The 27977-nt window shown below is 40.5% G+C and overlaps 1 protein-coding gene across 1 annotated transcript in view; it reads right to left on the bottom strand.

Moving 5' to 3' along the window:
- The window catches only part of DCDC1 (doublecortin domain containing 1), a 406529-nt gene that overhangs the window by 367036 nt on the left and 11516 nt on the right, over positions 1 to 27977 (bottom strand). Inside the window, exons 3-6 of the mRNA XM_029060915.2 lie at positions 27127 to 27288; positions 9568 to 9841; positions 8258 to 8399; positions 7573 to 7735 (exon numbers count right to left, since the gene is read on the bottom strand). Of these exons, the coding sequence (XP_028916748.1) occupies positions 7573 to 7735; positions 8258 to 8399; positions 9568 to 9617 (355 nt within the window). The 5' untranslated portion in view covers positions 9618 to 9841; positions 27127 to 27288. The remainder of the gene's footprint in view (positions 1 to 7572; positions 7736 to 8257; positions 8400 to 9567; positions 9842 to 27126; positions 27289 to 27977) is intronic.

Raw genomic sequence — 27977 nt, 5'->3', positions numbered from 1 at the left:
GAGTGAGGGCTCAGGGGCATGGGAGTCAAGAGCAAGATGCAGGTCGAAGGTGAGCTTGGAAGGCAGAGGAGCAGCTGGTGAAGAAAACCAATACTTCTGAAGGGAAACCTAATGGAATGCCTTGAAGTCAGGGGTAAAGTGTCGTCATTACAGTGAAGCAGCGTGGCTGAGTTACCGATTTGTACATTCCAAGCGCTTAGTACAGTGCTCTGCACATAGTAAGCGCTCAATAAATACTATTGAATGAATGAATGAGTCTGTAGAGTATGGGCCTGGGAGCCAGAAGGACCTGGGTTCTAATCCCAACTCTACCGCTTGCCTGCTGTGTGACCTTGGACAAGTCACTTTACTTCTCTGGGCCTCAGTTACCTCATCTGTAAAAAGAGAATTAAGACTGTGAGCCCATGTGGGACATGCACTGTGTCCCACCTGATTAGCTTGTTGCATCGACCCCAGCATGTGGTACGGTGCCAGGTACATAGTAAGCGCTTAACAAATACCATTAAAAAATGCAGAAGGAGATAGCTGTTACCAAAGGTGTCTGAGGAGCAGAGAGATATGGTGTTGAGTGATGTGGCTTAGTGGAAAGAGCACGGGCTTGGGAGTCAGAGGACGTGCCTTCTAACCCCAGCTCCACCACTTGTCTGCTGTGTGACCTTGGGCAAGCCACTTAACTTCTCTTTGCCTCAGTTACCTCATCTGTAAAATGGGGATTAAGTCTGGGAGTGGGACACGGGGGACAACCTGATTGCCTTGTATCTACCCCAGAGCTTAGAGCAGTGCCTGGCACATAGTAAACACTTAATAAATACCATCATAATAATAATTTAAAGATGATCCAAGCATCACTGTAAAAAAACATATATATATATACACCCACACACCAAAGTGTGGGGAAGGCTGGAGGCAGACAGACCAGTGAGGAGACCAATAAGGATGTCACACTGAGAAATGACAAGAGCATGGACCAGGGTGATATCCGTTTGGGTAGAAAGAGAGGAGCAGGGGCAGGAAATGTTGTGGAAGATTCAGTAGCTAATTTGATATATGAGACGGAAGGGAGTATCGAGTTAAGGATGAAACCAAGGTTACGCGGTTACCTAACATGACGGGAAGATGGTTGGGTTAGGAAGACTAGGTTTAGATGAAAAAGAAGCTAGTTCAGCTTGAGACATGTTGAGCTTGAGGTACTGTTGGGCCTTCTGACGAGAGATAATAATGTTGGCATTTGTTAAGTGCTTACTATGTGCTGAGCGCTGTTCTAAGCGCTGGGGTAGATACCAGGTAATTCGGTTGCCCCACATGAGGCACGCAGTCTTCATCCCCATTTTACAGATGAGGTCACTGAGGCACCGAGAAGTGAAGTGACTGGCCCAAAGAGATGTCCTGGAAGCAAGGGAAATGTAGTATTGTAAATTAGATGAGAAGTTGGGATTGGAGAAGATTTGGAAGCTTTCTACAGAGAGGTGGTAGTTGAAGTCATGTGAGTGAATGAGCTTCCCAAGAGACTGGGTACAGAGAAAGAAGAGTAGAGAGTAGGGAAAAGGCTTGGGAACTTGAGGACCAGGCTTCTAATTCCGGCTGCGCCACATACCTGCTGCGTGACCTTGGGCAAGTCAATTCACTTCTCTGTGCCTCAGTTCCCTCATCTGCAAAATGGAGATTCAGTGTCTTTTCTCCCTCCTGTTTAGACTGTGAGCCCCATGAGGGACCTGATTATCTCTATATCCACCCCAGTGATTGGGGATAGTAAGTGCTTAACAAATACCGCACTTATTATTATGGGATACGGATCATAGTCCTATGGGACAACACTCCCACAATTAAGGGGTGAGAGGCAAAAGAGAAGGATGAGAATCAGTAGTCTATAGGTTGACCGGTGATGGTATTCCAAAAAAAATTGGACCCCAATCGTGACATCACATACAGTTCGCTGGCATGCCACATGACATTATGATGTCATTCAGCTGCCATTTTGCCAAAGTTCACCAGGCTAAAATCAGCCTAAAAGTATCATATTTCTCCTGGTGCCCCTGACTACTCTAATTGTCAAAAGCCACTGTGCTTCTTTCCCCAGTCTGTGACCCCAGGTCCCATTTGAGCCATGAAACCTGGTGGTAGGAGCTGCAGCAGACAAGGGCTGGACACAAAGTAAAACATAAAAGATACGGTACGAAGCAGGGGCCAGATTAGCTGAAAACCACAAAGTTCACTGGAAAACTGGATAAAGTCACCGGGTGGGGGGGGGGAGGGGAGGGGATGGAGAAGAACCAGATGAGAACTGTGTTGGAGAAACCAAGGTCTAGAAGTATTTCAAAGAGGTGGGAACAGCCGTCTGCTTTCATATATTTTTCAGTACACTTATGCAGAAGCAGCGTGGCTCAGTGCAAAGAGCACGGTCTCGGGGTCAGAGGTCATGGGTTCTAACCCCAGCTCCGCCACTCGTCAGCTGTGTGACCTTGGGCAGGTCACGTAACTTAGTGCTTCACTGAGAGAAGCAGCGTGGCTCAGTGGAAAGAGCCCGGGCTTGGGAGACAGAGGTCATGGGTTCTAACCCTGGCTCTGCCGCTTGCCAGCTGTGTGACTTTGGGAAAGTCACTTAACTTCTCTGTGCCTCAGTTACCTCATCTGTAAAATGGGGATTAAAACTGTGAGGTCCACGTGGGGCAACCTGATTACCTTGAATCCCCACAGCGCTTAGAACAGTGCTTTGCACATAATAAGCGCTTAACAAATAACACCATTATTATTAACTTCTCTGTGACTAAATTACCTCATCTGTAAAACAGGGATTAAGACAGTGAGCCCCACATGGGACAACCTGATTACCTTGTATATACCCCAGCTCTTGGAACATTGTAAGCGCTAAGCAAATACCATTATTCCAGTGCTTAGTACAGTTCTTGGCACACTGTAAGCGCTTAACAAATACCATCATTATTATTACCTACTTATACTGATCCTAAACACTCTTTTTACATATATATTTATTCAATGGTACATTCAATGTTATATTTTTATCACTATGAAAATTCTCCTATGTTTATATCCTCCACTAGAGTATAAACTCTATGTGGGCAGGGAATATCTCTCGTATTTTGTACTTCTCAAGCACTTATTTCAACACACTGCACCCAGTGGGTATTCAATAAAGCCTACTACTATTGCAACAAAAATCAGCTACGAAAGAAAGGAAGTTAGCACAGAGTAAAGTTCATCAAACCTGGATAACCATCAGTCAGTGCTATTTACTGAGCACTTGCTATGTGCAGAATGCTGGACAATGTGCTTAGGAGATTATAATACAGTAGAGTTGGTAGATACATGCTCTGCCCACAAGGTCTTAAAGTTTAGAGGAGGAACTTAGAGTCTAGAGGTCATTGATACGAGGAGGACATTGATGACCTATGGAGAGTGTGGTCTCAGTGGAGTAAAGGGAGTCAAAATGAGACTCCCTAACTCCCTTTATAAGAAGCAGTGTTGCCTAGTGGATAGGGCACGGGCCTGGGAGTCTGAAGGATCCACTTTCGGGATAGTTTGTCATTTGGTAGTTGGATTCTAAGTTGTTCTACTCAAGGGGAAATTATGTAGGCATACAGATTTTTCAAGAACTATAAGATCTAGATCCTTTTCTCTTACAAAGAAAGAAGGTGCTGTCATAAACCATCTTTTTAGATTTAAGAGGGGTAGGACTATGTCTTCCACCTTTCTCTCCCTCCCCCAAACACAGCAAGAGGGTAGCAAAAGAATGCCCACTGTGTACCACAGACAAGACCGGGCATTAATGTACGTGGTCCTGTGAAATTCTTCTTCAAGCTTAATTGCAAGGGCCACGAGGGAGAATTTTAGTGTTGGTGATGATGAAAGGTTAAAGGTCACCTTTCAAACATCCTTTTAATACAACCATTCAAAAGTTACCAAATGACTGAACAAACATTTGCAATAAAGAATCTGAATTCAGGTTAAGCTAATGCATTTTTTGAAAAACAAAATATGACAGAACATTTAATTTTTGAAGTGCACAAGATGAAAAGGAATATACTGCTATTTAGAATGTGGCTTGGAATTGAAGTACTTCCAAATCATCAACAATTAGAATGATGAGAATCCATCATTTCAATGACACCTTCTTATTCCAGAAGAGATGGGCTATTTTAAATAATGCTCACATATAGTCTTGTCTATCAAGTGCTGTCACAGCAAATTATTTCAATTTTTGTTGATAATATGGCATTTTAAGATAAAAAATTATCCCCAGATTTAAATTTAGCTCTTAGGTACAGTAGTAGCAAGAACTCTTTTCATGGATGAATTTTTTCCCCCTCTATAACACAATCTTCACAATATACTATATAAATGATATATCTTATTCACAGTATTTCATTTCACTTCTGGCTACCAGGGCTCATGACTGAAATGAATCACTGTAAATTATAGCCCTAAATATTAAATTATAGCGCTAAATGCAAAGTAGTGGGAAAATACTGGCAGGCTAAGGGACCTGGCAGAGACAATAACATCAGGATTCTTATAATAAGGAAAGCTTCACTCCAGGTCAATTTAATCCTAAAAAGAAGGAGAATGGGCTACATTAATTTCTTCTTTCTCCTTTCATATCACTTAGATATGATATGAGAAAGATTCACAGGCAAACATACACCTGGAGGAAACTAATAATAATGGTATTTACTAAGCACACACTACGTGCTAAGCACTAGGGTGGGTTCAAGACAATCTGAGAGGACACAAACCCTTTTTTTTTTTTTTTTTTTTACAAAGGACACACAATCGAAGAGGAAGGAAGCACAGTGCTAAGGTATCAGAAAACTTCAGATTGCATTTAGGTTGTACATACCGAGACAGGGAATATGTCTGGTCTGATTCTATTACATTTATCCCAGCATCTAGCAGTGATTGGCCCATAGTAAGAGCTTAACAAATAAAATGTCCAAATAAAAAACTAAAAACACTCGTAAGCCAGGCAGCTCCAGTGAATTAGGAAAGATAAGCCCCTTCATTCTACAATTACTCTGAGCATCTCAAATAATATGCTTTCCTAGTTTTCTGAACACTGAGGTAATTTGAATTTCTGAATATTTATTTAGAGACTGAACAGTATTTTGATCTTTTTACAGAATACCTTTTTATTTTCTAAATTGGTCTTGATTTCAGTAACTGAGACCTGAGAGGACTAAACATCACAAATCTTGAAACCCATCAGAATCTTGGGTAAATATTAGTTCTCTCACCTTTTGATGCTAAGCACTTACTACAGTGCTCTGCACACAGTAAGCACTTAATAAATACAATTGAATGAATAAAAGATTCAGAACTAATAAGTATACTCACTAGTAACATCCATCCAAGTAACATCCAGCCAAGTCAACAATCTTGAACTTATTTCCCTTAATGTAGTATTTTATTTACCCTAACGTCCGAAAAATATTTCCTTTTTTGCATGTTTCCAAATATTTGCAAAGTGGCTTCTGTAAACAAATCTTACTTTTGTGCTGCCTGAATGATGAAAAAGGAAAAATATTCATTTTTCTACAAAAGAAATCTGGGAGGTGAATGTTTAAGGGAATTTTTAAAACTGTAGGCAAGATTTAAATATCCTTAATGCTTTACATTATATGAATAACTTTTATAAACATACCTAGCCTAGGAAGAAACCCTTTTTATTGGACACGCAATGTTATTCTGGGCCCAAGCTTACCTACTATTTCTTTTCTCAAAAGACAAGGCACATCTGCCACCTGCTCTAGTCTGTGTCCCAGCAACAACTGTCGAGCAGCATAAAGATTGATTATCAGTCAGAAACCATTGCACAACACCAGATTTGGGTAGGTTAAGCTTGCTGATCCAGCAAGAGATGGTGTGAAATTTTCAGGAATGTGTGCCAACATTTTGGTGCTAAAAGAACAGCAGTGCATGTCACAGTGAAACGCAGCCAACGATATGCAGACAAAGCAGAGAAGTTTTTGTTCTGCACTTGGCTTCAAAGAGAGGAAAAAAAAGAGGCACAGTAAGAGAAAATGACTTTATAAATTTTAAAATCAAAATCCATCCGAATGGCTAACAGGGTGTTGGGGGGGACCACAGAAATTCTGTAGTAATGGTAAGGCATATATATGCTGAGGAACTTTTTTATTAAAAATTATACCTCAAGTTGTTGAATGAGTTCCATATTTTTAGTGAGCCACGATACTAGAACACTAATTAAATAGGAGAAGCCAAGTGATGAAATGAAGCCAAAATGTTTTCTGCACTTTTGGAAAGTGTGGTGAACATGGAAACAAAAGCAGTTATAGTTTTTAAAGGAAAAATTTTGAAGAAAATACAACTCCACAAGACATCACAGGTAACTATTCCTGACTATCAGAGCAACAAGTTTCAAAATAAAAGTGAAACTAATATTGCCTTCAAGTTTAAAAATGAATAAAAATCACTGATCCTTTTAAATTACATAAATTTTTTAAAAATATTATCCTTTAATCTAACATACTAAAAGTGGACCCTGTTTTTCAAAAGAGGGAAATAAAGAAAATATGAAAGAACTGAAGAGTAGGAAATTTTAGGAGTTAAATCTAAAAATTCCATCTTGGAATCCATCAAGTAAAGCCAAATTATGAGTTCAAAATGTGTTCTGCGTTCACCTGGTCAACATAATGAACCCCAGAATTATTTTAGTTTAACCACAACAATGTTCTACAATACACGTCAGTATGAGAATTATTAAAATGATCTTCCCATTATTCTACAATTGTATTTTAAAAGGCCCAATATTTAGAAGCTCTGGATTTTGCTAGGAAGTCCATATGACACTGAAATGAAAATGCTAAATAGTTGAAAAAGTGACAGGTTAGGCATAAAAGTACTCTGACAAAGTTCACTCTCACATTGCAATAATAAGCATTTTTACCTCACTAGAGGATCTTAATTCATTAATATAGTCATAATGACCAAGACCCGGTTGCATTTTTATTGGACTCTCAAATACCAGCGTATGGCCCATCAAAACTGGAAGAATTGAAAGTAATGTCACGCTCTAGCATTTAAGCATTATGAACAAATGATTAGGAAAATAACAGGCATATGTAAATTAAATAGATGGCTTGAGTTATCTTTTCAGGGTTGTGCAATCTCTTGGTGTATAAATATTCTCATGATTATTTTAATGTTTTTGAATAAAGGTCAAAGGAATAAGTTATTAAATGCAATTTAAAACTCCAAACTGTTGTTTTTCATAAAGAATAAGCCTAATGAATTGTGTCTGTCTGGTGTCACTAAAACTAAACAGTAAATTCAATAATCTCTGATTTAATTTATTATATTTTCACCATTTAACCTCCTGCAGGCTCCCTAATGTCTATTCAGATCTATATTAAATTAAGCACCAATGCTAATGAAGGGCAATAAACGTGGCTGTCAGTAGATTTTTCTTTCATTAAGCACATTATCCTCTTACTGAGCTGTAAATGAGTAAACATTAGTTTTGTTAAACCATGCAAAAAAGACAGGATGAAAATCATTTTTAATTGCACCCTTAAGCCATCTATGTTTTTTTTTTACCTTTAATTTTTTTGAATGGATCTGAAAAGGGCTCTCCAGTTGAAACATAAATGTCGGCATCATGGGGTATGTCTTTAGGTTCTAGGGCTTCAGTGCCGTCTGCCAAGAACACTCGTCGTGCAGCCATGTTCAGATTCAGCTTTTCAGTGCACTCCTCCAGGAGCTAAAATGAAAGCAAGAGGTAGGAAAATGTGGATTATATCAAGAAAAGTAAACCTAATTTATCTTGAAAAAAAAAGTCAAAAATTCAGTGAAAGCCATTCACCCTTTACTCACTAATTTAAGAAACAAAAAAAATTATGTTACTGACTTGGTGGTCTATATCTCTAGACACTTATTTAGAAGCAGAGAGAATAGATAAATAAATGGATTAAAAATAACTTTTACATGATCACCTGTTTCCTTGTCCTAAAATATCCAGGATTTAATACATCAACATTCTACATAATAATAGTAGTGTAATATGAACACTACTTTACAAATACTGTTTGGATATACAGAATAAGGTAAACAGGTTCTTATGAAAATTTTATGTGTGGACTTATATATTCACATTTTTAAGGAAAAATTTAAACACTAAATTCCCCATTACAGAAAAAGATAATTTGATTCTTGTCATTTTTTAAGCTTAAGATGATAAATTTGATTTAAAAGGGCACAGAGCAAACTTTGGTACAGCAGTTACCAGTTTGATTGTTTGTACAGCAACTCTGGCAAAGATACTTCTTGTTCCATTTTTGTAGGCGGTCACTCTGGTCACCGAGAATTGCTGTTTAACTCTTCGAAACACCTTAGACTTACTGTGAGACAGACATAATTCTGTTCCTCTGAGAAAATGTAAAAAAAAAGTCCATATTAAAACGTTAAAAAACATAGACAATCATTCATTTCCAATTTGTGATCTAGAAATTTTTCCAGAGATTTTCAAATCAGTAGCATCATCCTCGAATACAGAAACTAAATGCCTTTCATTTTTAAAGAAGTTTGTCAAATGGACACTTCTACACTGCCAAGTTTACTTTTGATTATTTTAGTATCCTCTAAATTAAATAACCGATGACATTACTTTGTTGAATAAATGTATTTAACTACTCTTTAATATGAAATAATAGTACACTCTATCCTAAGATTATACTATAATGTGCTATATTTTAAACCAAGTTGCTTCCGCGTAAGTATGAATTTTCTGCTCTACCTCTAATAATTCTCTGTCCCTTGTTTTGAGAGAATTCATGCATTGAGAATTTTTCAAAAAATTACCTTTAAAGTATACATACTGTTTAAATACGCAAAAGTATATTTTATGTAATTCAAAGAAAGATAAAAATATGTTATTAACAAGACTCAACAGTTCTCTCACTGGAATAGTTACCTATAGGAAATCTAGGGTCAGAGTCAATTCTATGAAAATTTATCATTACTAGTCTAAGAATTCCTACTATCAGCAAGATTAAGCTGGCACATAGTAAGGACTTAACAAATACCATTATTAATATTATTATTATTGTTTGAGGTAAATTAAAATCACATTTATATGCAAAGACCTTGAAGATGAATAACAAAATTTCCTTGTTCTCCTTCTACTAATAAAGTAATAAGTATGTTCTTTCCTTGTCTGATTATAGCAGTTTGTGATCATTGGCCCTGCATGAAGTAATTATATGCAAAAATGGGTTTGCAGTGTGTTAGTCATCAACTCAACTCGGTTTAAAAACATTGATTAAACAGCAAAAATGGTATTGCTCAATATGTATTAACACTAATGTCTCTCCAAAACAACAGGCCAACCCCACTATGCTCAACCTAAGCGCACCCTTTAATTTTATACATGGTGAAAATGACAGTGTCTCACTTTGATAATTCACTAATTTAATGCTTCCAAAGGTTGGAATTTTTATCTCTAAACATAGAGTCAAGTGACGAGTTATGAATTCTGCTCAGAACACAGAAATTCGGTAGTCACAGTTAAAAGCGACATGAAATATCTTTGATTACCTTAGTTGACCCAGGGGAGCGCTGACTGGTCTGTTTCTCTTGGAAGCCATTGTAAGGCAAGGATTTTTTTGTACTGTTTGATTCAGCGCTGTCTAGGTCTGATATTCCATCTCTGTTAGGAGCTGATTTTGTTTGAAGTGTGGAACAATCTCGAGGTTCTGACCTTCGTGATACTGCTGTCGATTGCAGACAGATGTGAGGGCCAAAGAGAAGCTTCTTAAAGTCTTGCTTTTCTTCGGTATTTTGTGCTGCTGCCTTTGCATAAAATGATGGACTGTTTATGAAAGAAAGTTTTAATTTATTAAATTAAATGAATTAAATGAATTTTTGTATTAAGACAAAATAAAATGAGATGGTTATATACGATTAGAACAAGTTTGGTCATCATGAACTCTTCTAGGCAGTGTGGCTTACTGGAAAGAGCACGGATTTGGGAGTCAGAGGTCATGGGTTTTAATCCCGGCTCTGCCACTTGTCTGCTCTGTGACTTTGGGCAAGTCATTTCATTTCTCTGGGCCTCAGTTACCTCATCTGTAAAATGGAGATTAATAATAATGATAGCATTTAAGCGCTGTGTGCCAAGCATTGTTGTAAGGGACGGAGGGAATACAAGGTAATCAGGTTGTCCCATGTGGGGCCTACAGTCTGAATCCCCATTTTACAGATGAGATAACTGAGGCCCAGAGAAGTGAAGTGACTTGCTGAAGGTCACGGAGCAAACAAGTCCCTTTCAGATTGTGAGCCCGTTGTTGGGCAGGAATTGTCTCTGTTGCCAAATTGTACATTCCAAGTGCTTCGTACAGTGCTCTGCACACAGTAAGTGCTCAATAAATATGATTGAATGAATGAATAAATGAAAGTAGCAGATCAGGATTAGAACCCACAACTTCTGACTCCCAGGCCTGTGCTCTATCCACTATATATCATTAATTATGTATATATTATATTCATTCAATAGTATTTATTGAGCGCTTACTATGTGCAGAGCACTGGACTAAGCGCTTGGAATGAACAAGTCGGCAACAAATAGAGACAGTCCCTGCCGTTTGACGGGCTTACAGTCTAATCGGGGGAGACGGACAGACAAGAACAATGGCAATAAATAGAGTCAAGGGGAAGAACATCTCATAAAAACAATGGCAACTGAATAGAATCAAGGTGATGTACATTTCATCAACAAAATAAATAGGGTAATGAAAATATATACAGTTGAGCAGACGAGTACAGTGCTGAGGGGATGGGAAGGGAGAGGGGGAGGAGCAGAGGGAAATGGGGGGGCAAAGAGGGTTAAGCTGCGGAGAGGTGAAGGGGGTCGGTAGAGGGAGTAGAGGGAGAAGGGGAGCTCAGTCTGGGAAGGCCTCTTGGAGGAGGTGAGTTTTGAGTAGGGTTTTGAAGAGGGGAAGAGAATTAGTTTGGCAGAGGTGAGGAGGGAGGGCATTCCAGGACCGCGGGAGGACGTGGCCCAGGGGTCGACGGTGGGATAGTGAATTATAGTGCTTATTTAGTGCCTACTCTATGCCAAGCAGTGTGCTTAGTGCTGGGGTGAATACAAAATAAACAGCTTAGACACGATCCCTACTGAGGCTCCCAATTTAGGTCGGGAAAAACAGACGTGGACTTAGAAGAGATAAATACCATTTTGTTCTTGCCTAGACTGTAAGCTTTTTGTGAGCAGGGAATATATCTACCAACTCTTTTATTGTACTCTCCCAAGTGCTCAGACAGTGCTCTGCACATAGTAAGCACTCAATAAATACCATTGATTGATTAACTAGCTAGGAATATCATAATTGTCAATGTTTCTCCATCTCTTTTCCCTAATGATTTGGCTACATACTTTATTGATATAATTGAAAACATCAGGCATGATCTCCCTAAAATATCCCCTGCTTCTCTCCATCCCTTCCTCCTCCTGCTACCTCTGACTTCCCCATCTTTCTGCAGCATTTCAAGGGGGGAATCTCCCACTTCCTCTCAAAGTCTGCCCCTCCACCTGCGCCTCTGACCCCATCCCTGCGCATCTTATCAAAACACTTATCCCCATCTTTTTCCCTCCCTGACTACCATCTTCAACTGTTCACTCTCCAATGGCTTCTTCTCCATTGCTTTCAAACATCTCTTGTCTCCCCTATCCTAAAAGAAAAACCGCCCCTTGGCCCCACAACCTTCCAGTAATCACACCATCTCCCTCCTCGCATATTCCTCTTCAAACTTCTTTGGTGAGCTATCTACACTCACTGCCTCTGCTTCCTCTCCTTGACGCTCTCCCATCTGGCTTCCACTTTCATTCATTCATTCATTCAATAGTATTTATTGAGCGCTTACTATGTGCAGAGTACTGTACTAAGCGCTTGGGATGAACAAGTCGGCAACAGATAGAGACAGTCCCTGCCGTTTGACGGGCTTACAGTCTAATCGGGGGAGACGGACAGACGAGAAAATGGCAGTAAATAGAGTCAAGGGGAAGAACATCTCGTAAAAACAATGGCAACTAAATAGAATCAAGGCGATGTACAATTCATTAACAAAATAAATAGGGTAATGGAAATATCTACAGTTGAGCGGACGAGTACAGTGCTGAGGGGATGGGAAGGGAGAGGTGGAGGAGCAGAGGGAAAAGGGGAAAAAGAGGGTTTAGCTGCGGAGAGGTAAAGCAGGGTTGGCAGAGGGAGTAGAGGGAGAAGGGGAGCTCAGTCTGGGAAGGCCTCTTGGAGGAGGTGAGTTTTAAGTAGGGTTTTGAAGAGGGGAAGAGAATGAGTTTGGCGGAGGTGAGGAGGGAGGGCGTTCCAGGACCGCGGGAGGACGTGGCCCGGGGGTCGACGGCGGGATAGGCGAGACCGAGGGACGGCGAGGAGGTGGGCGGCAGAGGAGCGGAGCGTGCGGGGTGGGTGGTAGAAAGAGAGAAGGGAGGAGAGGTAGGAAGGGGCAAGGTGATGGAGAGCCTCGAAGCCTAGAGTGAGGAGTTTTTGTTTGGAGCGGAGGTCGATAGGCAACCACTGGAGTTCTTTAAGAAGGGGAGTGACACGCCCAGATCGTTTCTGCGGGAAGATGAGCCGGGCAGCGGAGTGAAGAATAGACCGGAGCGGGGCGAGAGAGGAGGAAGGGAGGTCAGAGAGAAGGCTGACAGTAGTCTAGCCGGGATATAACGAGAGCCCGTAGCAGTAAGGTAGCCGTTTGGGTGGAGAGGAAAGGGCGGATCTTGGCGATATTGTAGAGGTGAAACCGGCTTTCACTCCATGGAAACTGTCCTCTCTAAGGTCACTAATGACCTTCTTCTTGCCAGATCCAACAACCTCTACTCCATCCTAATCCTCCTTGACCTTTCGGCTGCCTTGGTCACTGTGGACCACCACTTCTCCTTAAAACGTCTTCCAAACTTGGCTTCACTGACACTGTCATCTCCTGGCTCTCTTGTTATTTCTCTGACAACTCCTAATGAGTCTCTTTGGCAGATTCCTCCTCTGCTTCCCACCTCTTATGGTGGGAGTTCATCAAGGCTCACTTCTGGGTCCCCTTTAATTCCCCGTCTATACCCAGTCCCTTGGAGAACTAATTTGCTTCCACAGCCTCAACTACCATCTCTATGCATATGATCCCCAAGTCTACCGCTTCAGCCCTGACCTCGCTTCTTCTCTGCAGTATCGCATTTCCTCCTGCCTTCAGGACACCTCTACCTGGATGTCCCGCTGATATCTCCAACTTTACATGTCTGAAACAGAGTTCCTCATCTTCCCACCCGAACCCTGTCTTCCCCCATGTTTCCCATCAGTGTAGATAAAAGCACTATCCTCCCTGTCTCACAAACTTTGGCATTACCCTCAATTTATCCCTTTCATTTAACCCACATATTAATTCTGTCACCAAATCCCATCAGTTCTTCCTCCACAGCTGGTGTTAAAATGCACTCTTTTCTCTCCATCCAAACTGATACAGTGTTAATCCAAGCACTTATATTGTCTTGACTACTCCATCAGCCTCCTGTCTCTCCCCACTCCAATCCAAACTTCAATCACCGGCCCAGATTATTTTTCTTGAAAAAAAAAAAAGCCCTCATCTCTCTACTCCTAAAGAACCTCCAGTGGTTGCCCATCCACCTCCACATCAAACAGAAACTCCTCCTTATCAGCTTTAAAGTTCTCAATCAGCCCATCCCCTCCTACCTTACTTCGCTGGCTTCCTACTATAACCCAGCCCACTAATTTACTCACTGAACTTCCATCTCGTCCATCTCACCGCCGACCCCCTTGCCCATGTCCTCCCTCTGGCCTGGAACTCCATTTCCCCTTCATGTCCGACGGGCCACCGCTCTCCCCACCTTCAAAGCCTTATTAAAATCACATCTCCTCCCAAGAAACCTTCCCCATTAAACCTCCTCCCGCTACGCCCCCCCCCCCCCAACACACCCTCTCCCTTCTGCATTATCTTTGCATTTGAATCTAAGCCTTTTGGGCACTTAGTATTCACCCCACCCTCAGACCCACAAGCACTTATGTACATATAAGTTTAGTTTAATATCTGCCTCCCCCTGTAAACTGTAAACCTCTTGGGGCCAGGGAACATGTCTCAAACTTGGGTGTACTGTACTCTCCCAAGTGCTTCGTACAGTGTTCTGCACCCAGTAAATGCCCCCAAAATACCATTGATTGACTGATATGATACAATAGTCACAGTCACAGCCCACAAAGAATTTGCAGTCCAGAGGGGGAGACAGACATAGAAATAAATTATAGTTAGAGCAAATGGGAGAGAATAAGGATAGGCACCTAAGTGCTATGGGGAGGAGAGTAGGATGAATATCAAGTGCTCAGTAAAAGTGAAGCTATTCATGCTGAATGAAGTCTTGGACCTAATTTATTCTATAAGACTTTGGCCTTCTTAACCACGATTTTGCCAGCCACGGGGCTTTCAGTAATAATAATAATAATTATGGTATTTGTTAAGAGCTTACTAATAATAATGTTGGTATTTGTTAAGCGCTTACTCTGTGCCAAGTACTGTTCTAAGCACTGGGGTAGATACAGAATAATCAGGTTGTCCCACTTGAGGCTCACAGTCTTAATCCCCATTTTACAGATGAAGTTACTGAGGCACAGAGAAGTTAAATGACTTGCCCAAGGTCGCACAGCAGACAAGTGGTGGAGCTGGAATTAGAACTCCCGTCCTTTGACTCCCAAGCCCAGTGGAAGGAACTCCCAAGCCCAGTGGAAGGAAAATGTAAATTTTATATCAATTGTAACTTTGCCCAGGCATTAAACTCCCCCTACAGAAAAGTCCAAAAGTGACTTGGTTCTGGGTGACCGAGGTAACAGCACCCTGAGGCTTCTAATGGTTTCCTTTACCACTGGACTTGCTGAACTCAGGGCTTTGTATTTTATTTTGTTCTGGCATTTACATTATTTGAGCTTTTTTATTGTGTCTTCCACCAAACCCTTCCCAGCCTTATTTTCGGATAGGAGCTCCTGGTTGGACAGATACCAAATCTAATTCTCACTCCTGTATTTTTTTTCCATCCCTTTGTACGGTGTGCAGTACATTTCAGGCAATTAATACTACTGCTACTATGAAAACAAATCAACGGTCTTATATAAAAATGTACCAATAGACTTTACATGAAAATTACATTTTTTTAAAACAATTCAGCTATTTAAATGAATCTTTTTAGTACAGTAATAAGAATCTAACCAAAATAAAGTCTGCAGTCTGGTATAGAAAGAGGAGTCTATCCTATGCTTGGTGTTTTATTTATAGTTACCCAATTACTTGTATTAACTATCCTTTAAAAAAATTAATAAATGAATTTGGGACTGAAGTAACACTTGTTGGAGGTTTATTTCTAGTTATTCACTACTTTGGAAAGCATAATGAATTGTCTGAAATTAATTAGCATCAAATCTTTAACCATTCAGTCATTGATAAATCAATCATTGATTCTCCTCAGTCCTCAGAGAATTTACTACTTATCCCTTACTCTTATTCCCTTAACCCCTTGAAGGGGCAGGGGAGACTCCCAGCTCTTACTGCTCTCTCTACCAGAGCAGTAGTTCTGCACACAGTAAGCGCTCAGTAAATACAATTGAATGATGAATGATTGAATTGCATTTATTGAGCGCTTACTGTGTGCAGAACACTGTACTAAGTGCTTGGGAAAGTACCATACAACAATAAACAGTGACATTCCCTGTGCACAGTGAGCTTGCATCCTAGAGTGGAGAGATGGGGAGACAGACATCAATATAAAGAAAATTACAGATATGTACGTAAGTACTTATTAGTCCATTCATTCATTCAGTAGTATTTATTGAGTCTTTACAGTGTGCAGAGACCTGTACTAGGCATTGGAGAAGAGTACAATGGAGGATAAATTAGATCCCAGTTTCCACACAGAGGAATTCACAATCTAAGACTAAGGGGAGAGAAAGGCAAGGCAATGGATGAACAAAGAAGAAACAACAAAATAACATGGAAACAGCAGTAAGTGAAACAGTAAGAGCTACAGTAGTTACAGTCCAGGGAGCCGCTCTCGGGCTTTTCATCGCTCCAGCGGGCCAGTCGGGCCCAAGAATCACAACCTTCCCAACAATCCAGATGTTTGTACAGATTACTTCAGCTTCACCTTGTTCCTGACAGCGCTTCACCTTGTTCCTGACTGGGCAAGTGCTCCAGGTGTTGGAAGGAGGAGTAGCTGAGGTCAGATTGATGCACTAGGTTTTTCTCATTCCTGCCCAGACAGATCAAGTACCATCAGGTGCTGGTAAGGGGAGGGGAGATTCTACAGGCTACGCAGGCCAGGGGAATCTCGCTGGCAAGGGAGCAGTTGTGGTTATTTGGTGAATTGGCTTCTCGTTTCACCAAGGTGCTTTAAAAGTTTCCATTTGATGCAGGACTGGATGGGCAATCCTTGGAGATTTTTGAGGAGTGGGGAGATAATGGACTGCACTGTTTTTTAGAAAAATAACCTGGGCAGCAGAGTGAAGTATGGAGTGAGAGACAGGAAGCATGGAGGTCAAGAAGGAGGTTGATTCAATAGTTAAAGCAGATCGAATACGGGAGTTAAAAGAGAGGGAAGGGTCAAGAATAATGCCAATTTGAAGGGCTAGAGGGACAGGGATCAGGATGGTGGTGGTGCCAAATCGTGGTGGGGAAGTTAGAAGGAGGAGAGGATTTGTAAGGGAAGAAGAGAAGTTCAGTTATAGGCCTGTTGAGCTTGAGGTGGAAGTGGAATGTCCAGGTAGAGATGTTCTGAAGGTAAGAGGAAATCAAGATAGCAGAAGAGAGAAGGTATGGCTCCAATTGACAGCCATTTGCATGGAATTTAAAGTAGTAGGAGAGGAGGAGCTCCCCATTTCACAGGTGACAAAGGGGGACACAGGGAAAGGCTTGTCCATCACATTGTCCAAAAAAGGATGAAACTATCAATAGACAACATGTAGTTAGGAGTCATTCTTATTTTTAGTACTTTTTTTCTATCTTTACCTTATTGAATTAAGGTCAAAGAAAATAACATTTCATTTTCTCAAAATTCACTGTTTATTTTGAGACTCTTCTGGAGACTATATAGACTATGTCTATATCCTCTGTATACTTTTTTCCCAGTGCTTAGTTCAGAGCTGTGCACCTAGCGTAAATAGAATACATCCATGTGCAAACTCAACCATTATACATAGCAACATAAACTGAAAATAATATGGGAAATGAAATGTAAGTTAGTGTTAAAGCAAAGCCCATCAGTTTTCTATTTAAGGCATAACCCTGTATGAGTCTATAAGATGTGTCCATAAGTGAAAAATACAGCTACTTTGACAGCTAATTAGATTTTTTTAAAAAAATGGCTTTTGAGCCCTACTGCATTAATAATGATAATGGTATTTATTAAATGCTTAGTGTGTGTTCAAGCACTATTCTAAGTGCTGGAATAGATAAACAGTAATCAAGTTGGACAGAGTTCCTGCCCCGACATGAGACTCATCTGAAGGAGAACCAACACCGGGTAATCCCCATTTTCCAGTTGAGAAAACAGAGACCCAGAGAAGTTAAATGACTTGCTCAAGGTCACACAGAAGACAAGAGGCAGAGCCAGGATAACACCCTAGGGGCCTCTGACTCCCAGGTCCAGGTTCTTTCCACTAGGCCACACTGCTGATGTGGCTCTATGTTATTACCCAGTTTGGGTTGTGAATTCAACAGCAGAATAATGACAGTTGCCAAGAATTTGTACTTGCTGTCGCTTAGTACTAGTGTTGCCTGTCAAATTGTCTCTCTTTCTTATACAGAAGCCATAGAATTTTTACAGATAGCAATTACTTACAATATACAATGAAGTACATCAAACCTAACAACCACTCTTTAGCCCTTCATTATTTGGTAGTCTCTTTGTTATATCTAGTCATCCATTTTCATCTAAATTATTATTTATTTATACTGTATATTTGACAAGCACATATTTCTTGCTTTATATTCCTAGAATACTTAAACCTTTCTGAAGAGATATGGTGATTTATTTTATCATTATCAAATTTTAAACGTATTCTTATCGTATTACACAGTTTTAATATTAATTAAAAATTGCATTTCACTAAATACAAAAAATTCAAAGAAACAAACCAAAATATGCACACAAATCAACTGAAATTGTCTAGTATAAAAGGTAGAAAACACTTATAAACATAAATGTGCTTGGGGGGTGTCAATTTTCTAATTATTTTTAATTATAATTTCTAATTATAGCCCAGCCAGCACACTTTGCTCCCCAAGACCCATATCACTGTGCTCTGAACTCATCTACCTCACCCACGACCCCTTTCCCAGATCCTCCCCCTAGTCAAATCACCGCTCTCCCCACCTTCAAAGCCTTATTAAGGTCAAATCTCCTACCCCAATTAAGGCCTCTTTTCCCCAGCTCCCTCTTCCTTCTGCATCATCTATGCACTTAGATCTGTGATCTTCGGTCATCTTTCGCCCAACCCCAGCGAATTTATGTACCTATCTTTAAATTGCATATGATAATTATTTATTCTTAATAATGCTGGTCTCCCCTCCTAGACTATAAACTCACTGTGGGTGAGGAACGTGTCTACCAACTTTGCTTTTATTATACTCTCTCGAGTACATAGTAAGTGCTCAATAAATGTCATTTTTCATTCATTCATTCAATCGTATTTATGTGTGCAGAGCACTGTACTAAGCCCTCGGAAAGTACAATTCAGCAACAAATAGAGACAATCCCTGCCCAACAACGGTTAGGATGATGCTATCTTCGTGATTTCCTACCAAAATCCAGCCCACACATGTCACTCCTCTAATGCCAATCTACTCACTGTACCTCAGTCGTGTCTTTCTCCCTGCTGACCCCTTACCCATGTTCTTTTTCTGGCCTGAAATTCCCTCCTCCCTACTCATATATGACAGACAACCACATTCTCCACCTTTAAAGTTTTATTTAATTTGCATTGCCTCCAAAAGACCTTCTCCAACTAAGCCTTCATTCCTCTACTCTGTCTTCCTTCTGCATTGTCTATGGCCTGGAACCTATACCTTTTAAACACCTGATATTCAGCCCCTCAGCCCTTATGTACATATCTGTTATTTATTTTAATGTCTGTCTCCTGCTGTAAACCATAAGGTCCATGAGGACAGGGAATGTGCCTACCAATTTCGTTGTAGTACTCTTTCCTAAGCACTTAGTATAGTGCTCTGCACACACTAAGCTCTCAATAAATACCACTGATGATTAATTGATTAAAGTAGCTGCTCTAAAAGTGTGCTGAAATAGGATAACTGTAAACAGGGTGGACAAAAGAAGTTTTAAACAAGTAAAATCTCAAATGACGTGATTTAGCAATGGTAGGTTGGGAGACAGAACAGAAATATTAAGTTTGTAATGCTACAGTCAAAAATAGGATAACTGTCTTAGATTTGACAGGCTTCAGCCATCCCAGTATATTTTGCATGTGGCATAATTAATTCTCTCTCAAGTTCTTGATCCTGAAATCTTTCTAACTGGACCAAAACTCATTCATCATTTACAATAGGAGAATCCAACATCAGAGTATAACGGGTATTTGGGAAGTTTGTGTTTAGTTACTTTGAAATTCCTTCATTTATCTCATTTTTAGATTTTGGTTTGGTTACCTGGGCTTATTACAAAGATGTTAACATTAACAATATTATCCATTTTAAGGATACATAGTCTTTAGAACTTTAAAAGAATTTTAAGCTTGTGAAAAATTTGAGATCTCAGCAAACCCCTTAAAGACCTATTGACTCAATAGAACTTATATAATAGAAAGGCCTATGCATCAGGCATAACACCTAGTACTACAAAAGGTTTTCCTGTTGTGATTTTTATGAATTCATGGATGTGAATATTTACACATAATTCAAGGAACTCACCCTTACATATACTGAAGCAATCACTGGCATTGACACACACTATGTGCAGAGCACTGTACTAATCGCTTGGAAGAGTACGATACAACAGAATTAGCAGACACATTCCCTGCCCATAACGAGCTTACGGTCTAGAGGATGCACACATACTGAACAGAAGCCCCACTAAAAATATCCACTAGAGCTAGCCTAGAGGCGAGGGTGCTATGTCAGACTAACTCCCACATGTCCATAAGAACACTGGTACTCCAAACTAGCACTGGATTTTTAGGCTCTGAGACTCACTTGTACTGAGGCTCATAGAGAGGCTGATCTCATCTCGGAATGGTGGCAAATCTGGGTGAATGGCTGGCTTGATAAAAACAGAATTCAGGGCATTCAACCAAACTGACTTAACTCCACTTGCAGCAATTCTCTGGCCTTCCAGCCAGAGTGGAACAGCCTCAGTTATTTTACACTATTGATTTATATGCAGAGCATTTTTAGACCTTTTTCAATTTTAATCAGGCTTACAAACTTCGGGCTGGCAACTGTTTTGTGCGGGAGAGCCGAACAAAAATGAAACCTCTGAGCAGTTGGTGAACTAATAACCAATCACACAATTTCAATATAATGATATCACTTATTTCATTGAGAATCTGAAGAGATACAGAGCCCATGGGAGCCTCCAGGGTCGGGGAGGTGAGGAGATTCCTTTCCGTCTATGGGTAGGAACTCCCTCTCTGGGGCTAACAGGGTGAGAACTCCCCATCCAAATGACACAGGGTGGGCAGTTTGGGCAGTATGATTCAGGTCCCACCTGAGGCCACCCACCAGTCCCTGGAGCTTCCTGGGATAACCAAGGCAGGGGACTGGGGGAGGGACCTTCTGGGATTGGTGGCGCACAGCCATCGGACCTGGTGGTGGGCTCTGGACTGGTTGCCTGTGGATGATTCCCCCTAATTTACCCTCTTCCCCCTCCAGTGGCGATGAGCCGGACCAGGAGTTCAGTGTCCAGTAGCCTTGTATCATCTCTTGCACATTTTAGGAAGGTTATAGTGGACTGTGGGTGTTTAGTAGGACTCCTTCCTTAGTCTGAGGCCCTGGCTGGTTGTTTTTAAACACCTTGCTCCCCTCCCCACAAATTAAGAGGCAGCTATGGTTCCTGAGTCACAGGTTTTATTCCCCAGCTCGTTGTGGGCAAGGAATGTGTCTGTTTATTGTATTGTACTCTCACAGGCACTTAGCACAGTGAGCGCTCAATAAATACAATTGACTGACTGACCAAAGGATCTGGCCTTCACGATGATCTACACTTGCATTATTAATAATGGCATATGCTCGGCAAGATGCCATATCAATTGATGATACCAAATGTAAAGGAAAGAGGAAATTCCAAATAGAGGATACGGGGGAGAATCACAAACAAGGTTAAAATTAGAAAGAGAAAAACAGTAAAATTACTAAGAGGAAAAAGTGTAAATAAGCTAGAAATATGTTGGTCTAAATCAAATTAGTTCTGTGAATTATGTAGCACGACTTTAACACATATAATTTAAACAATTCTTAAATTGTTTAAATTGTACAAATCGTTGGAGTAGAAGAAATAAAAGCTTATTTCCATATTTCCAAATGTTATGAAAAAAGCATAATACTTGGGCATGGAAGATACAGGATGAGAGGAACTTAAATTATTAAAATGAATGCCTTTCAATATAGAAATAGAAAAAAATTCTGATTATAGTGAAACCTGCTTAGAAGCCACCTGTATATGACGCTAAGCCTAAAAAACTAGGTTTTTCTAAGCACTTGTATACATTTTGAGCGTGCAATTGCAGAATATCTATTTAAGGTAAATGTAGGCAACTTCCTTTAAAGAGAGCATTAGCGTAAAATGTATTTGGATTTTTTTTTTACTGGAACAAAATCACTAATGAGAAAGTAAAGCTTCTAAAGCACAGTTGAATAAGCACCTCAGATAATAAAAGTGGTTAAGTAAAGAGGCAACTTAATTTAGAAATGGATAGCATATAATTGCATTTTATTCATAGGATGAATGCATCACTATCCAAACGTCACTTCAGTGAACGTCAACATTCCTGTGTATTAGTGCAGGAGCCTTAAACAGAAAAAAATTTGAGGATTAAAAGTTCTTGCATCAATTTTCCAAGGAGTGGATGAATTTATAATTTAAGATTGGAAAAGATGTTAAGGGGAAGAAGAGGTCAAAAGTGCACAGACGTGATTGAAAGGAGTTGGTCTGCTCCCAGGTAGTAGCTGTAATACTAGTATTTATTAAGCCCTGGGAAAGAATATATGGGGCAACTGGACGCGGTGCTTTACGAAAAAGGGAGGAAGACTGCTGTTCAACCTAAACTGGAGAAATTCTTCACTGACATTAAAAACTAGTGACAACTACTACTAAAGTAGTCAGCAGAAAAAGCTTCTATTTCTGCAGATTCCTGAGAGATTTGAATTATGCTTCGTTTTACTTAATATTGGGATGTTATGCTTGGATTAATCAACAATGGTATTTACTGAGCATTTTTAATGCACAAAGCACTGCACTGAGGAAACAGCGTGGCCTAGTGGATAGAAGCTGGGCGTCGGAAGGTCATGGGTTCTAATCCCAGCTCTGCCACTGTCTGCTGTGTGACCTCGGGCAAGTCACTTCACCTTTCTGTGACTCAGTTACCTCATCTGTAAAATGAGGACTGAGACGGTGAACCCCACATGTGACAGGAACTGTGTCCAATCTGATTTGCTTATATCCAATCCAGAGCTTAGTACAGTGCCTGGCACATAGTAAGGGCTTAACAAATATCATTATTTTTATCATTATTACTAACTGTTTAGGAAAGTATGGCAGAACAAAAGACACGGTCTCTGCCCTCAAGGTTCACATCTGGAGCCATTAGAAGTCTGACAAGGGCATAATCTCACAGAAAATAAATTACTGTGGGCACCCACTCATGTTAGTGTCTGAGTCCCACTGTGTTAAGATGAGGTAAAAATATTAGTATCAAATCATTTTTCTTCTAGCTGCAAGCTACCGCTAGGATCCTTAAATATCATAAAGATTCTATACCATTTTTCAAACTACTATTATCTCCCTTTAAAAACATGGATAATTCTCTTCGCAATTAGATTTACATCCTTTATTCACCCTTCCCTCAGCCCCACAGCACTTACGTACATATCCGTAATGTATTTATTCATATTAAGAACAAGAAAAACTCCAGGAACCAGGGAGCGAAAGGACTGGTTTGCCTACACCTCTCAGAAGTCATTGGAATATTCTCGGAGTTTGTTTTCTCTGCCAAAAGAGAAGAGCTCCACCTCATTGGGTCTCAAGTGTGACTGGGAGAAACCTCATCTTTGTGGTGCTTCTGTGATTCTTAGGGCTGCTTCCATGCTTCTTGATTTGTTCTAGCCTGGGCCCCGCTGAGAAGACGCGTTCTATGTGATGAGGCTACTTTCATTCTGCTTGGGAGTCAGCGGTCATGGGTTCGAATCCCTGCTCTGCCACTTGTCAGTTGTATGACTGTGGGCAAGTCACTTCACTTCTCTGTGCCTCAGTTCCCTCATCTGTAAAATGGGGATGAAGACTGTGCGCCTCATGTGGGACAACCTGATTACCCTGTATCTACCCCAGTGCTTAGAACAGTGCTCTGCACATAGTAAGCACTTAAATACCAACATTTATTATTATTATTAAAGCTAGGATAAAGGAGGTTAGGATAAGATCATAAAACGTCTTGTGGTCAGGAAACTCGTCTGCTAATTCCATTTGTTTTGAACTCTCCCAGTTGTTTAGTACATCGTAAACCCTCAAGAAATTCCTTTGATTGATTGCCTGATCGTTTAAGGCTGTTTCAAATGGAAGCCTCTTTCTTTTCCACAGGCAAAAGTCTTAAGCTATGCATTCTAATCATGTGGCTCTCAGCACTGCGCTGAGAGCACTGATTGTTTCTCTGATCAATTCTAGATGCACAGGAGTAAATCCTCAGTCCCCTATATTTCTCCACTGATATTCTTTCCATCTGGACTGTGAGCTCATTGTGGGAAGGAATGTGTCTGTTTGTTATATTGTTCTCTCCCATTCTCTCTCCTCTCTATTCTCTCTAAGCATTGTGTGCTTAGTACAATGCTTTGCACATAGTAAGCGCTCAATAGATACGATTAATTGAATGAGTGAATGAATGAATCCTCTATGGATCAAACACTGACTTTGGCCATCGCTCTGTTTGAGCGTCTACTTCAGCCACGATGGTGGAGGCCTTTGCAGAGTTAGGAATGGGATCCCGACTAGCTTTTCTATCTGCTCTTTTGCCCCAGATTGCTCAAATCTGGGGTGGTCCCTACTTTTGTTCATTTTAGTTCTAATTTGGTGTTATTCAGCGAAGCAATCCAAATCTCCTGACTCCTGTGCTTCTGGATTAATTCCCCCAAAAGAGGAGCCTGTTGCAATTGCAGAGTCCCCAACAAGAACTCACAGAATCGGCACACACGCTCAATTCCTGCCTTCCTCTTCTCCTCTCCGGTCAGGCCCATCTTCAGGGGTTCATGGATGTGTAATGAGTTTTGTTTGCTGCTACAATTAGTGTAAAACTTGGCAGATTTGGGACACTATAGGCTGATAAATCCAAAGCAAAACAAACTTATGTACCGGCCTGCCCCTGAGAGACCCTATACACAACAAAAGATCTTTGCTAATAATACAGAGCTTAAATTCTGCTGAACACACTGATATACAAAACTGAATGTATAATCAATCAATCAATGGTATGGTACTGAGCACTTTCTTTGTGCAGAGCACTGTACTAAGCACTTGGGAGAGTACAACAGAGTTGGTAGACATATTCTCCCACAGTGAGTTTACAGTCTAGAGGAAGAGCCAGACAGTATAAATAAATAATTTATAGATATACACATAAGTGCTGTGGGGTTAAGGGACAGGCAAATACCAAATGCCCAAAGGTCACAGATTCAAGTATACTTCGAGAAGACAGAGTAAAAAATGGCAACATAGTTTCAGGCAGATTGACACAGTATGGCAACAAGGAGACATCACGCTCACTACTTTTTTTTTAAAATGGTGTTTGTTAAGCTCTTACTTTGTGCTGAGCACTGTACTAAGCACTAGGGTAGATTCAAGCTAATCAGATTGGACACAGTCCATGTTCCATGTGGGGCTCATACCTTTAATCCTCACTTTACAGATGAGGTAATTTAGGCATAGAGAAGTGAAGTGACTTGCCTAGGGTCATACAGGAGACAAGGGGCAGAGCAGGGATTTGATGCAAGACCTTCTGACTCCCCGGCTCGTGCTTTATTATTATTATTATTATTATTGTGGTATGTGTTAAGCACTTACTATGTGCAGAGCACTGTTCTAAGCGCTGGGGTAGATAGAGGGTAATCAGATTGTCCCACGTGGGGCTCAAACTTTTTTTTTTAATCCCCATTTTTACAGATGAGGTAACAGGCACAGAGAAGTTAAGTGACTTGCCCGAGGTCACACAGCAGACAAGTGGCGGAACCGGGATTAGAACCTACGACCTCTGACTCCCAAGCCCATACACATTCCACTAAGCCACACTGCTTCTTCCACTAGACCAAGCTGCATCTTCTATCCAGTCAATCAATTGTATTTATTGAGCACTTACTGTGTTCAGTGCACTATACTAAGTGCTTGGGAGACTACAATAGAACAGAGTTGGTAGATATGTCCCTGCCCACAACAAACCGTCAGGGAAGGTCAACAAAGCTGTAGGGGTTTGGGTCTCCTATAACAACAATAATAATAATGATAATAATTTGCTAAGCGCTTACTGTGTGTCAGGCCCTGTCCTAAGTGCTGGGGTGGATACAAGCCAATTGGGTTGGACACATACTCTGCACCACGTGGGGCTCACAAACTCAATCCCCATTTCACAGATGAGGTAACTGAGGCACAAAAAAGTGAAGCGACGTGCCCAAGGTCACACAGCAGACAAGTGGCAGAGCCAGGATTGGAACCCATGACCTTCTGACTCCCAGGCCCTTGCTTCATCCACTTCGCCATACAGCTAGCATTGAGACACTTCTAAGTCAGTCAGTCGGTCAGTCAACCATATATATTGAGTACTTACTGTGTGCAGAGCACTGTATTGAGCGCTTGGAAGAGTACAATACAACAACTTAACAGACACATTCCCAGCCCACAATGAACTTACAGTCTAGAGGGGGAGCCAGGCATTAATATAAATGAATAAATTACAGAAATGTACATAAGTGCTGTGGGACTGGGCGGGGGAATGAATAAAGAGAGCTTCTCAGGATGATGCACAAGGGAGTGAGGGAGAGGACAGGCGGGCTTACTCAGGGAAGGCCTCTTGGAGGAGAAGTGCCTTCAGTAAGGTTTTGAAGTGGGGGAGAGACATTGTAGGATATGAGGAGAGAGGGCACTCCAAGGCAGCACAAGGGTGAGAAGTCAGTGGCGAGATTCAACACAGAATCCCTGGACGGAGCGCGCCGGGGGAACAGATAATAGCAGGACGTCCCAGCAGTGGCTGGGTGTTGAAGTGAAAGGAGCAAAAACTAGAAAGGAGCAAAAACTACCCAGGAAGGTAGAATAAATAATATAAAGTTATCGTGATGTGAGGTCTTAATGTAACATAGAAGTGGGTAGCTGAGAAACCATCAGCCGGTAGATCCAGTTGGCGAGCAGCGCTAAGGGGAGAGTTAATCTCTTTGAGAAGGATCAGACAAATTTGAAAACAAAACAGTCTCTATATGAGACTAAACCATTGGTCCAGCAAGGATCTATTTAAGTTGAAACAATGAGAAAGGAGGTGCCTATCACACAATAGTTATTTAAGATCCATATGCAAGCATAGATAAGATCTCATAGTAGTGTTATAAAAAATGAAGGAGATCTAAATCTTTCTCTTCAAGAACGCTTCCCAGATAGTAACCAAGATCGTCAATTTACAGACCCTAAAAATCTAATAAAATGGCCACAATGATCATTAAACTGGTAATTTCTTCTGTAAGTGAACACCATTCTACAGCCTTTCATTTAACAGAAACTATGTAAAACTAATATGAACACACTATTGACTAAACACAATCAAAATATTTATAGAGGATTGAGGCCTTCACTTTTTGCACTTTAAAATGTATCTCAAGCTATCAAAGTAACACTCTTACCTTGGTGAATAATCTGATTGAGATCTGTGCACCGTTTCCCTAGACGGTCCAACTAAATCATCTTAAAATTGCTTTGGCTCGACACCACTGATACTTAGAGGGGATGCAGAAGTCTCACAATTGTCCAGGACTATAATTTTCGGGTGATGTTTTTGCAATTTCCTGTTAAAAAGAGTATAAAATGTTATTATTAAATTCCAAAACTTTTGTGCCTGTTATTGGTGTTCATGGTTAATTCCAAAGTCATCTTTTTCTTATTTACACAAATTAAACATTTTGCATAATTACTTTGGATTACATAGAGATTCCTGGGGTGAAATTCCTTTTGAAATAAGCAGGCTTCTTATTTTACGGGGTTCAGAAGAAAAGGAGAAGGTGCAGAATCAAGAGTAGGACTAAGGTACTTTGAGTATTCCTCTCAGAGAAGAGTGGGGAGCACAAAAATCGAAGTTCCCAAGATAGTTCAAAGAAAGCAGAACCTGTTCAGAAAAAAGCAACTTTGTTTTTGCAACAGAAAGTTCTCAAGTCAAATGTTAGGTGACCAACATGTTTCCTAAGTGTTTCCAAAATGTTTCCTGACCAGAAATGTTTTCATTCTCTTTTTAAATACAACAAACGGGAGATTTCCAATATTGACTTCTTTTACTATTTATATGAGTTATTTAGTAGTAGTAATAGTATTTTTCGAATACTCCCTGTGTTCAGAACACTGTACTCCGTGTAAGGTGGGCATTAGATAGTCCCCCTCCTGTGATTCTACCCTAGACTAGTAAAAACATATATGATCTGGCAGAATTGAATGTATTTCAAGACACCAGAAAGGGCATTCGGATTCTCTCTGATTTGGTTCA

This window comes from Ornithorhynchus anatinus, chromosome 3 (assembly GCF_004115215.2).
Source record: "Ornithorhynchus anatinus isolate Pmale09 chromosome 3, mOrnAna1.pri.v4, whole genome shotgun sequence".
Taxonomy (NCBI): Eukaryota; Metazoa; Chordata; class Mammalia; order Monotremata; family Ornithorhynchidae; genus Ornithorhynchus; species Ornithorhynchus anatinus.
This window is presented reverse-complemented; position numbering and strand designations above follow the sequence as displayed.